Source organism: Buceros rhinoceros, unplaced genomic scaffold, assembly GCF_000710305.1.
Source record: "Buceros rhinoceros silvestris isolate BGI_N320 unplaced genomic scaffold, ASM71030v1 scaffold13935, whole genome shotgun sequence".
Taxonomy (NCBI): domain Eukaryota; kingdom Metazoa; phylum Chordata; class Aves; order Bucerotiformes; family Bucerotidae; genus Buceros; species Buceros rhinoceros.
The window spans coordinates 1-12352 of record NW_010411236.1 but is presented as its reverse complement, the minus strand read 5'-3'; the positions used below and the strand labels follow the sequence as shown (position 1 = coordinate 12352).

At 39.7% G+C, this 12352-nt stretch overlaps 1 protein-coding gene across 1 annotated transcript; it reads left to right on the top strand.

The window, feature by feature from the left end:
* Positions 1 to 22: 22 nt before the first annotated feature.
* On the top strand, positions 23 to 11736 carry LOC104493287 (nucleolar pre-ribosomal-associated protein 1-like; the record flags this gene model as incomplete). Its single annotated transcript, XM_010135938.1, has 6 exons — positions 23 to 169; positions 1519 to 1670; positions 3718 to 3850; positions 6236 to 6332; positions 7792 to 7877; positions 11606 to 11736. Coding segments are annotated over exons 1-6 (746 nt in total), but the record flags the coding sequence as incomplete, so codon positions are not given.
* Between the last annotated feature and the right edge of the window lie 616 nt (positions 11737 to 12352).

Sequence of the window (12352 nt, the reverse complement as noted above, 5' to 3'; positions counted from 1 at the left end):
CTCCCCGAGTGAAACTCTTCCCATGACAGGTCTGGAGACCTTCGTCTCCGTTGCTAAGACGCTGCCATCGCCGGAAATATATGATGTCGTGGAGGGATACATAAAAATTTCCATGGAGTGTGCTGAAATATTCAAGCTTATGGACGGAGAAAGGAAGCCTGAAGATGAAGTAAGTTGGCCATGGGTGTTATACTTTAGTGACTGGCAGCGTGTGTCCCGACTGGGCGAGGAACTGCTGGATAAATGCTTTCTGGTCTAAATAACTCTGATGATTTGGTATGGTTTGTTCGTTTGTTTTTTCTGGAAGTCACAGTGGCAGAAGCACTGATCAAGTGGGACCCGTCCTTTTCAGTGCAGAAGTGTTCCTGGATTTGATGATAGGAGTATCCTGTCAAAGCCAAGTTGTTAAGGTTCTTTAAATGTTACCAAAAGAGCATTTATGAATTCAGGGGGTTTACAGAAGCATTTAAACAAACAAACCAAAATAGTCCAGTGAGAAGAACTGTTTTTAGATAAATTGATGTCTCCCTGGTGCATCAGTATTTCCAGGAATCCACTGGTAAAGTTGACCTGATTTTTCTCATCTGAGCTGACTGCAATTTTTCCTCATCGGAACATCATGCATGGATTAAAAACCTTTTTTCATTGTGAATGCTGGAGTGGCATTATTAACTTACAGTGTAAAATTCGATAGCGTTCTTTTTCATCTCCACTTGGTGGTCATTTATGCCTGTGTAATGACAACCCGTGTCATGTTCAATGACATGCTTTCTTCAAGATTCTTCTGCTGATAGGGGCTAATACTTTTAATGAAAGCAGTCCCAGTGCTGTGTGGCCTCTGGATTCATCTAGTAGGAGTTAGCTGCAATACTGGAGCAGCTCAGGTAGTTTTCTCCAGCACATTTCATTGTTTCACTGTGTGCTTACTAGCAGTTGTCTCTTAAAGCATCAGTTCATTGGCCTTAGGCCTTGTCCTCCAACTTGACAAGGGCCTTCAAGATCCGTCAGTCTGTGCTGAGATTTGCATGCAGTTGGCGTTGGCATCCCCAGAAGTGGCAGTTGTGCGTACGCGGAGAAGTCATGCATATGCACATAAATCTTGATTTATGGGTGAGGAGGGACCCTTTTTTACCTTAATTTTATTTGTCCAGGATTGTACAGGCCTTCGGTCAGCACATTGGCTTGGACTTCCAGTGAAGGCTGTCCCTCCCTACTACTGAATTTCATGAGTTTAGCAAGTGAATAAGGAGTCAGCTGACGTTCTGTGGTTCTCTGGTCTTTCATATAGAATCTGTATAGGGACTTCCTTGAAAATTCACACTTTCAGAACAAATGATTAAGAAGAGGAAGCATTAATTCGGGAGAGAATTTGGAAGTTAGCTTTGCCTTCTATGTGGAAGCTTGCCTTTAGTGGTGGGCTTACTCTTATTTTAATGGTGTTTGTTACTGTATGCTCAGCTAATAATTTCAAGCCGTACCTGATATTACCAGATATTAACATAGTTCTGTATCTTACAGATGCTGTTAATCTTTCAAGCTCTAGAAGCCATTTTACTGAGGACAGCCAGTGACCTCTCCCATTTTTCTGTTGTGGGAATGAACATAGTCAAAAAGTTGATTCATTCCTACATGAGATTGGTCTATGCTGCTTTGTATTCTGAAAATCACAGGTAAGCATTTTCGATGCTGTTGCAGAGATTCTCTGTCATTGGATTCAGAGGGGCTGTCTGGGTCTTGCACACATATTCAAGATGCTGCAAAATTTAGCTTGACCTATTGCTAATAACCCACCTTTATTTACTGATACCATTCCACATTTCATAAAATAATTGCATGTGTAATCTTTGGAAGGTAGAAGCTCTGATGTAATACACGATCTAATGCTATATGATAATTTCCCAAGGCTGTAGCTTTCATTGGTTGTGCCTGTCCTAGTGAGAAAAAAAAACGGATGGTACCTTGAGGCCTATTATTTTAACGCTACTTGATTTTTGAAGTAGAATGTACTGCATAGAACAGGAAGGAACAGGCTGTCTTGTTCCTTTCTTGTTGACAGAGGCTGAGCAGTCTATTTTATGATGACAGAAAGAGCTGCTCTTCAGTGTTTTATTGCCCTGTATTTTTTTTGTAGTCATATTTCCTCATTTAATAATAGATTTTTTTTCTTTCAGACTGGATTTTCCTCTGTAACTTTTCCTGTCTCTTAAATCTTAAGGCCCATTTTAGGCTTATTGAAGCACTCATCAGTCTAGTCCAGTCTAAACTGTCTAGTCCAGTTTCTCATGCTCTGTGGACAGGGTAAGAGAAGTTTCAAGTGCCAGAGACATTTTAGTACAAACCTGGGAGGAAGAGAGAGAAAAAAAATAGAGGCTAGTGACTTGTCTTGTGGTCTTTGGACAGAATTAGAAAAGAATGTTCTGATTTCCAGTTCATGGACACAGCCACTCAGTTGATCTTATTGAAACAAGCATTTTAACTGTACATAGAATCCCTAATACAGGTAGATAGGTATATTTTAAATAAATTTTGAAACTGTGCAAAATCTGCACTTGTAACTATGCATTTACAGATTACAACTTCTGGAGAAATCCTTTTAGAACCTGCATGGAGGAGGCTGCAGATTTCTGATGGTGTACGCTCTGTATTTTCTGTGCTACCTCTTTGATGTGCAAAGGGATTTTATTGTGGTGGTGTGTCTAGATGGAATCTCTGCTTTAATTTTTGTATAGATTTCTTACAGATTGTCCAGGAATGAAACATGATGGACAGATTCCCAAACCCTTAATGGGTAGTGGCTATTCAGATCATGGAGGTTTGCAGACTTGTATCTGATGGCCCTGTCATGTTCCCATTGAAATAAATGGCGAATTCCCGTGAATTTAGGAGTTCTCAATTTTTGGCACTTTCTTCCTTTCATCCTACTTTATAAACTGAATGCCCAGCTTCTCATTGCAGCTTAGTTTTTGAGAATATAAATAGGCGTTCCCTTTTTCCTTCTTCCCTCTCCTTCCCAGTTGCCATTATCACTGCCTAAAATAATGGTTTCATTTGTTTTAATTTCTGTATTCTCAGGCAAATTTTCCCAGTGGTCAGTGAGCAAGAATCAATATTGAATTTAGGTCTTGGGATTTAGTTCACTACAAGACCATGCTGCATACTTAAGCTGAAGAAAACCTCTGTCATTCAGCTAAAACACAAAAAATGCAATCTTACTTTGGCCTTCGCTGTGTGCATCCTCAACTTTAGCATCAACTGTAGCTCCTGCGGACCTACTTGTGGCAGTAAAGTGCATCAGTGTTTGCAGGCTTGGGGGCTCTGTCCAAGAGATAACGCTTGTAGAAATAGGCTTTTCACAAAGATGACCAAATTTCTTTGCGAGTTACAGGATAACATTTGTATTAGGCCTAAATCTGTATTGTGATTGTCATTAAAATGGTTGGTTATATATTCAGCTAAAGCTCCCATCAACTGCAGTGAGAGTTTTGCATGACCAGGGATACTTTGCTGACATCTGCCTTGGTTGCTTGCGTTGGGACTGACTCAGAACTGCTTCGTGCCTGAAACTTTTGAAGACTTGGGTGGATATCGGAAGGGATGTAGGATAATTTCTTTTACAGGAAAAAAGGTCTTCTTTTAAATTGTAATATCTCAATTTGGTTGGTTGTGTAACTGTCATTCTGGAAATAACTGCAGGTTTTCCTCTCCGTTTCGTTTTAGGATGAGCCGAGGGTGCCTTACCCTGTTATCAGCAATGGTGGCTCAGGGGCCGGATTCAGCAAGGGACGTGTACAGCCATTTTGATTTCAATAACAAGTTTCTGCCTGGATTATTGAAAAAGAGATGTAAGAAGGTAAATTAAGCTGCTCGGTGCCATGAAATGCTACACCATATCCCCGTCAGTTTTCTTCTGCCAAGTTTTTAAAACTAAGCTGTTGCCAAAGTTTCTGTTGTATTTTCGTCTGCGAGTACTTACCTCTTCCTTCGTGTCCTGTGTCAGGCTAAAATGCTCCTTGATGGTTTCTAATACGCAACAGAACTCATCTATGGGGCAAGAGCTTCCCATCTACTCACACAGGAAATCCCCAGGGAATGTTTCTGAGTATTTGCCATGGTGGGATTGCTGACCTGCACCCTTGAGGTATAGCTTGCTTTGTTTTCCATCCCACGCTGGTCTTTCTCATCTTGTCAGGGTGCAGAGCTCCTCGGAATAACCTTGGGTTTACTCCACTTTGTGGAATTTACTGCAAAACATTGAAGTGCCTTGTCTGTTTCTAATAAGCTGTGTTCAAATATAATTGTATAGCTTCTATGGGCTACCCTTTTAATACCTAAACTGGGGTGAAAATCATGGTAAACTTCTGAAAACTGTTCGGTCATGTGTTTGGGAAGAGCTCAGTCTTTTTTCCAATGCAAGGATTGCAGTTTGGTCCCACTGGAAAAAACTGAGGTTGACGGTTTTTCACTTGTTTTAATGGAGAGAGGATTTTGCCCATTACTAGTACAGCCAGAGTAATTGCATTTGAAAATATAACAAAGAATTTTAAACAATTTCTAGTTGGAAATCCTTAAGGAGGATATGCAAGTGAGTAGAAAAAGTCACTCCTCTTTTTCGAAAACTTTATTTCTTGTTTCCTAAAAATAATCAGGTTGTCCCAAACCAGTGTTATAGAACAAGAGTATTTATATATCATTCAAAATAGAAGTGTATAATAAATCCAATATTATTTTCAACATAGTTTCTAGTTTTTAAAGATGACCTGCAGAATAGACATGTATGTTTGCATTGGGTTTGTGCCATCTGAGATGACAAGTGAGACTGTTTAGATATAAAGCAATCAAGCAGAAGGCAAAAACCCAAACACACACCTTCTCCTCTGAAACAACCTTGTACAGTTTCGGGAACGTCAGGTTCCGTGGTTTCTGACCTTAGTGCAGAAGCTGTCTTCAGGAGTACCTCCGCTCCATACATTTAAATGCTTGGATGTAGTCTTTTGACCACAGGCTCATTAGATACGCAAGTAAGGTACGTGGAGAAAAGTTTCCAGAAATGGATGGCAGGTCTTATTCTTGCTGAGCTTTCAGTGAAATTATGATGTCACAACTGTGTATCAGAGGTGAGGTTTTAATACAAAAACATTAGGCCCAAAGCTTATAGCAAAATCTAAGTTCATTATCTTTATTTCTTCTTTCATCCCTTTCATAAGTCACTTCTGCCTTATGTTTAGTCTAGTCGGTGTCTACTTGCAAATATTTTTACATACAACTGAATTTTGCACAGTAAGTTTGAAAAAAATATAAATCCTAGAGAGACTCTTTGTCAGGGAATGTAGTGATATGATGAGGGGTAACAGTTTTAAACTGAAAGAAGGTAGATTTAGATTAGATACTAGGAAGAAATTATTTGCTCTGAGGGTGGTGAGACACTGGAACAAGTCGCCCAGAGATGTCGTGGATGTTCCCTCCCTGGAAGTGTTCAAGGCCAGCTTGCAAGGTGTCCCTGCCTGCCATGTGGGGGGTTGGAACTACTTGGAATTAGATGATCTTTGAGGTCCCTTCCAACCCAAACCATTCTGTGATCCTGTGTTCATATTCTGTGGTCCTTTTCCAAGCAAAGCTTTCGCTACTTCCGCTGTGTCTGAATTTGTAGTTTTTGAACATATTTGCCACTTTTTAAAAAGGCTTTTTTCTTTTAGCCAGTCTAAGTTGCTCTGGTAGCTGAGAGATGTGTGTAACGCACTGCATCTCAAAGATGGCAACAAGCAGCAAGAATCCCCAAGAGTGGCGCTGCTCTGAAAGCTTGTGTAGTAAGAAATTGCAACAGTGCTACTGCCATTACTGTTCTTGAGTATTTTTGTGAATTGACCAGTGTACCAAGCGGTGCAGAAGTGAGGATGTTCAGTGATGTGCATACAGGGTTTGGCTTGAAAGTGCTGTTAATATTTTCTTTTTATTTATGGCCTATCTGTATATTGAGAATTGAAAAGTATGTGAACTAGGACACCCTCTTTTTTGGTGTTAACTTTAACAGACTGTGACCTGTTTAACGCAAGACGTTTATCAAATGAATGTACTGTGTGTCTGTTGCCTATAAATGTATGTGTATGGGTATGTGCAGCATGTTTATAGTTGTGTGATTTACCTGTTTATAGTACTTATGAGGATAACGAATTGTTGCAGTATTAATTTTGCAGTTGTGTATCATCTGTATGCTAACAGTGCCTTTTATCTTTTTTAGGGGAGAACTGATGTCCGTATGGCCTATATTCAGTTTGCTCTCTCCTTTTTAATTGCTGGTGACAATGCAGTCTTGACACAGGTGCTGGAATTAAAAGGTACTTCACAGTTGCTTGTATTTTATTTTTTTTTAAGGCAGAGTCTTTTATAGGTGATAATAAATATGAGCTAATTAAAAATGTGAGCTAGGTAAACAGCACTAATAGGATACAGAATACATATTTTTAACCTAATTACCTGAAAAGCTTTAAACTTTTTCAGTATTCTGGTGAGTGCCTCTTCTGCTTGATAATAATGTTTGCTATCTGCAGAAACTTTGCAAAAATAGAAAGCCCTTGGTGACGCATATAAAAAGGTTAATGTGATACAACCTTGAGGCCATGAGTCAATAAGCAGAAAGAAACTTCATGATCTCCAGCCTTGGTTGTAGGACAGTAACAGTGGGTATGTTGCATGAAAATATTTTTTAAAGTGTTAAGGACTGTGCAATCTTCAGTTTCCTTTCTGTCCTCGTGCAAGATGACTGTTGTGTACTCCATTAAACCGCTTTTTGTCAATGATCGAGGAGACCAGTGTAATGTCCTTTGCATCCTTTATGGAGACATTACTTGGGAGTGCAGTCCATGAGTATGTTACACCCATATCTCGTAGAGAAGGGTGTCAAACTGAACTGACAAAGAACAGGATTCACAAAGTTGAGTCTTACGTACGCTTCATTAATACTTGATCCCTTATGTACTGAAGATAATATAAAACTTTGGTTGACTTCAGGGATTTGAAATCTACTGCTGATGTGTCTCAAGCTGTGAATTGTGACCCTGGGTAAAGTTATGAAAGAATTCAGAAGGGATCTAGAATTACTCTAAAAACCAACCAAACAAGTCATTAGCTGGTAGCAATTCATTTATTCTATGGTGAGGGAGTAAGAACAGACCATAATTACATTTACTCCTATTGTTCATGCTACTCTGGGGGCTGCTGATTTCCTTTAATTGCTCACAGTTGTTTAGTTCTCTCAGGACAGGAAATGGCAATGTACAGCTAGACCCAGTCAGCACAGCTGGCTTTCATTCTCCTGTGAGATACCAAAATTCTCCGTCAAGTGAAGCTCTATAACTTTGGGGTACACAGGTGAGCCAAAAGCTGCTGCATGTGGTTGAAGGTGTAACCTCCAAACATCTGAGAATCACTCAGTGAAACAACTGTGAGTCCTTCAAGGGAAAGGCTAGGCATTTGCTCAGGTTTAAATGGTGCATAGCACATTGGGGCCCGAAATACATTTGAAGTTGACAGATGCTGTCACAAGAAGTGTTAATAACCAAGATGGCAAATTAGCTAGTTATGATAAGAGTAGGTTTGGCAGCATTACTTATTCATCACTGTAGCTACAGACACATCATCCTTCTGAAATCTGATTGCAGCCTTTTGGTTCATCCTTACATATAACGGCAAGGTAAATAATATGACAGCGAAGAGAAATGGGTATGAATTCTCTGAAGCATTTTAGTGTGAAAATAGCTTTCACATTTTTACGTAACATTTGAAATGTCTTCTTAGATTTCATTCCAGATATTCTTCGCTCTGAAATAAAGGAAGACAGAGTTTCTACTGTCAATCTTCTACTTACCACATTGAGAACTAAGGTATGATATACTCTTGAAACTGTGTTGTCTCTTGTTTTCTGTTTTCTTTGCTGCTGGAAGCAGTTTTGCAGTCATTTGTCATAAAATACACAGCTCTTTCAGATGTTGGCACTGTGCTGCTGCTGCAAGTTTGACAGTGCGTCTATTACTGATATTTGTTGGAGGTTGATAATCTGGCTGTATTACTGTTTCAGGACTGAAGCTTGTTAGGCTTTTCAATGCCCTGTTTTAAAGGAAGTCATTGCAATAGCTTGTAATTTGAGGCTAATTTCAGCTCAATTTTTAGTGCGTGGTGTCCAGCAGATTCTGATCGTTTCATGTGTTGCGATTGCATCAGTGCCAAGCCTGAAGGTCAAAAGGACTGGAGTCTTTTTTGGTGCTTCCAGTGACAATAAGAATGGTCCTTCAGTTAAAGTGTCTCATGCCGAAATGGGGAGGTCAGCTATATTTGAATAGGTTTGTTAGCTGTGAGCTAGGTAATGACATGCAACTGTCTTTTCAGGAGAAAAAGGGGTTTATGATTTTAGTATGAGGAGTATGTTTTCGTATGAGGACTGTGACGTGAAATGAGTTTCTGGGAGCTATCTGGTTGCAGTTGGAGGGTGTGTGGTATTGTTCCCCAACCAGACTTGGCAGGGGTCTGTTGAGGCCACATCCTGTGGGCCTGGTCAGCTGTCTTTGGAGTTGCTTACTGTTAAGATGGCAAGGTTTCTGCTGGAGGGGGTAGGTCAAAGGTATTTCTTGGTGGGGTAGGGGAAAAAGGAAGTCTTATCTTAAAATTGTCTTCCCAACATTAGAGGAATTTTTGTGAAAAAGAAAAGGTACCTCCCACCTACTATCAGAAAGCCCTTTTGGAGAGGCAAGTTTGCTTCCCTTTGAAGATTTTTCTGATTCTTTCATAACAGGCAGAAATAACCTGCAGGGCTGAGAGAGAAAACTTGAAAGCAGGAATTGCTGAAAGGTGGCAGGATGGGTTTAGTCTCAACTGCCTTTATGTGCTGTGTTGTTCCTTAACTTTTGAGCATGGCTGTCCCTCTTTCACTGTGATGCACCAGCTTGTTACTGTTGTGGGAACAGCTACTGCACCAGAGATTTATTTTATTTCTATAAAAATGTTTTTTAAAACATTTTTAGCTCCAGGACCTCTGATTTTTGAACCTCTGTTTTGAATTACTGTAGCAATGTAATAGCACAAGCTGTTCTATGACCAATTGAGAGTATAAAGAAAAAATTGTTTCAGAGTAGAACTGTAAGAGTCTGTGTCAGACTCAGTTTCATAACTGACAATTTAATGCCAAAAATATTCTTTCATTTTTCTGTTACAGTAACCTTAGAAGAAGAAGAAATAAGCTAGGATTTAAATGTAAAATAATCCTCCTTGAAACTTTGTTTTCTAAATGATGAAAACTAAAGCGCTGTAGGACTACTTCAGTTTAGCAAGGAAAATGAGAGTGAAAAAAATGTGGACAGGAAGACACAGTAGGAGAACTTCTGAGAACTTCCTCCACTGTGTTTTTCCTTTGATTTGTAGCAGGTTCTGCCATCACTACCACCAGGTGTCCATGATACGTGGCTGTGCTACTCTAAATATGTTCCGTGCACTTTAGTTAAACTTGAAAGTCTGTCTTGTCCAGCATGTGCAGTGTTTGGAGAAGCTGGTGTAGAGCCCTGTGGCTTCAACCATATCAGGATGGGAGCAGGAGAGTGTGAAAGAAGTGTTAACAGAAGAGGCGGAAGCATTTGTTTGCTGTAGTGAGGAGAGTGAGCTGTGTGTATACTAGAAGAATGAAGTATGTTGCTAATTTGCCATTATTTTGTGATAACTTGCAATAGATACAGAGTTGGTTGTTTGTTTTCTCATTCTTTCCAGGTTGTTCAAAATAAAAATATCACCAAAACCCAGAAGGTCCGCTTTTTTACAGCAGAAGTGTTAATTCACATTGCTTCACTTTACCGGTGGAATGGTATTACTGATGTCAGCCCTGGTGATTTAAAGGTCTGGTAACTTACTTCTTTGTAACTCCTAGTCCTTGTGCTGCCTTTTGGTTTTTTCCCTCTCTAGCAGCCCACAGGTTTTGAAATAGCTCCCAGTTACTCTAAACCTGATGAGCTCAGGAAGCTGCTGAGGCTACTTAAAAAGAAGCTCTGACTTTCTGCTCCACTGCCAGTGCAGATCTGTTAACTGCAGTGCAGATCTGTTAACCGGGGAGAAATGGTGCGAGTACTGTATTCCATTTCTTGGACGCATTTATGTCTCTATAGGAGAATATATCGGGAGCAGTGTGCTTACCACATGCCTCATTCCCATCCTACACACTGATCTGATACGGAGCTAAACTCCCAAGGTGGTTGACAGCCTTTTCAGCTGACACTGCTTGAGAAGTTGGCAGCTTTTCTGAGGGTTGAGCCATTTTTGGTCATACTGGTCCGTGGAATCACATATCTGAAGTCATAGATGGAGCAAGATCAGGGCCTCAGCTGGTGGGTGTGTGTTAGTACTGCAGATGTTTTGTCATCTTTTCCTCATAAATTAGTTTACAGTTTTGCTTTCTTCTTTTTCTTAATCATGTAATCGCTTTTTCCCCCCTTTTTCACTGTGGGAATATCTGAGGCATGTCAGTAAGCCCAGCGCAAAACAGAAGAAAGACTTCTATGCATCCACTGGGTTATGGCTGCAGACTTTTTGTCTTTGTGTTAACACTTGATCTTCAGAAGCACAACCATTCTTCCTCAAAACTTCTGACATTGAACAAATGTCTTTTTATACTTCCTCTACTGGGTGTTTATGCCTTTGCCATTCCAGTCCTGATATATTGTAAACACCTTCTGGAGGAGATTTGTATCTAGCAGGTGTCTGCTTGGAGCTATGCAAATCTATGACCCTCTTCATAAACATGCATTTCAGTTTTGAGTAATTTTAAATTCGTATAATTCCATGCAGTCCTTGTGAGTCACATGGTTTGTGATTTCCCAACCATAATTTTCAAGAAACTTCTCATTCTTAGGGATCTTGAGTTGTGCTAGATGTAAAAAGTTAGTGGAAAAAAAGGTTAATGAAATCTCGGATTTTTCTTGCTCGACATGAATATTTGGTCACTTCTTCCAATTTTGTATGATAAGTGTAAAGGCATTGGTGTTCCACCTTTCCCTGAAGTCTTCGCGTATTCAATCCATTGTTAGCTGTCTTTCTTTCTTGCCCCATATTAAAGTTGTTCCAACTTCTGCCAAATTGGCCCCAAAAATGTACGCGTGCTTGTTTCACATGCTTTATGCTGAAGACTTCCGTGATGTTTCTGGTCTTTATGTATGAGCTTCCTCATAGTGAACCTGGCATGTATGGTTGAAAGTTGGTTATTTCAAATTAAATATTAGATCCTTGGCTTCAAAGTACCAGGAAGGTCTTGCCTGATTTATGTAAGTTTTATATCACTACTTTTCTTTAGCTTGATCCTGTCTGTCTTCATAGTAGATGTCCTAAGTCAGTAATGCCCTGCAAATAGTATATATGTACCTAGATTTGGGAGATCTGCTTTCTTGAAGCAAAGAGTATTGTAGTATTTAACGTGTTTAATACTAAAACTTCTTTTGTTAATCAGAACAAAACCCAAGCTGTCTGTTAGCATCTCTGTAAGAGGTGCTTCAGAAAATCTATAGTGAAATTGATGTAAGATTTTCTTCTATGATTCAAAAAATCGTATGTCTTTTTTACTACTTTTTGATTTTTGTAGGTCACTCAAAGTTCTGAAGAGGTGGGAAAGATGATGGTACGGGAACTTGTTCATAATTTCTTAATGGACCTCTGCTGCTCTCTGAAACATGGCATAACTTTCTATGATCCGAGTCTTGGAACTTCTGGCAAGTAAGTCATCAGACAGCTGAAATCGTATGTGAACATCATGCTAGGAACAAGAAAGACCTCTCTAGAGTTACCGTGTCTGCCTTTCCAGGCCTTTGCAAATAACTTCACTGAATTCTGCTTCCAACTGTCTTTCTTCCATGGCAGATGAAATAAATACTTCGGCTTTGGGTTTTTTTTTTTTGTTTGTTTGTTCTCTAGATCAAACTATAGGATCTCCTTATACCTCAGTGTACTAGAGTAGAGAGTGCTATGCTCTATTTGTATGAGCTTAGGCAAAGGTCATGTTTCTCTAAGCCATCTCCGTGTATAACTAGATACAAAGCCTCACGTTATAAGGTGTGATTTTGGGCCATTGGTTTTTTTTTTGATGTGGCAATAAAGCATCAAAGCTGCAGTGTTAACCAGGTGATGGTAAAATACATAGTCTAATTTACAGTTTGTAGAACCAGTATTAGCAAAATGCTGATGCTGATTTAAGTAATGCCAGAGTTTGGTCTGCAACACCTCATCTGGAATCGCCTATTTGCCCTACTGTTCCCATTTGTTACCTAGTTAAAATATGTATGCACTAAGATTATGACTGGTTGTCGCGGTTAGAGAAGGGGGGCATTTTCCC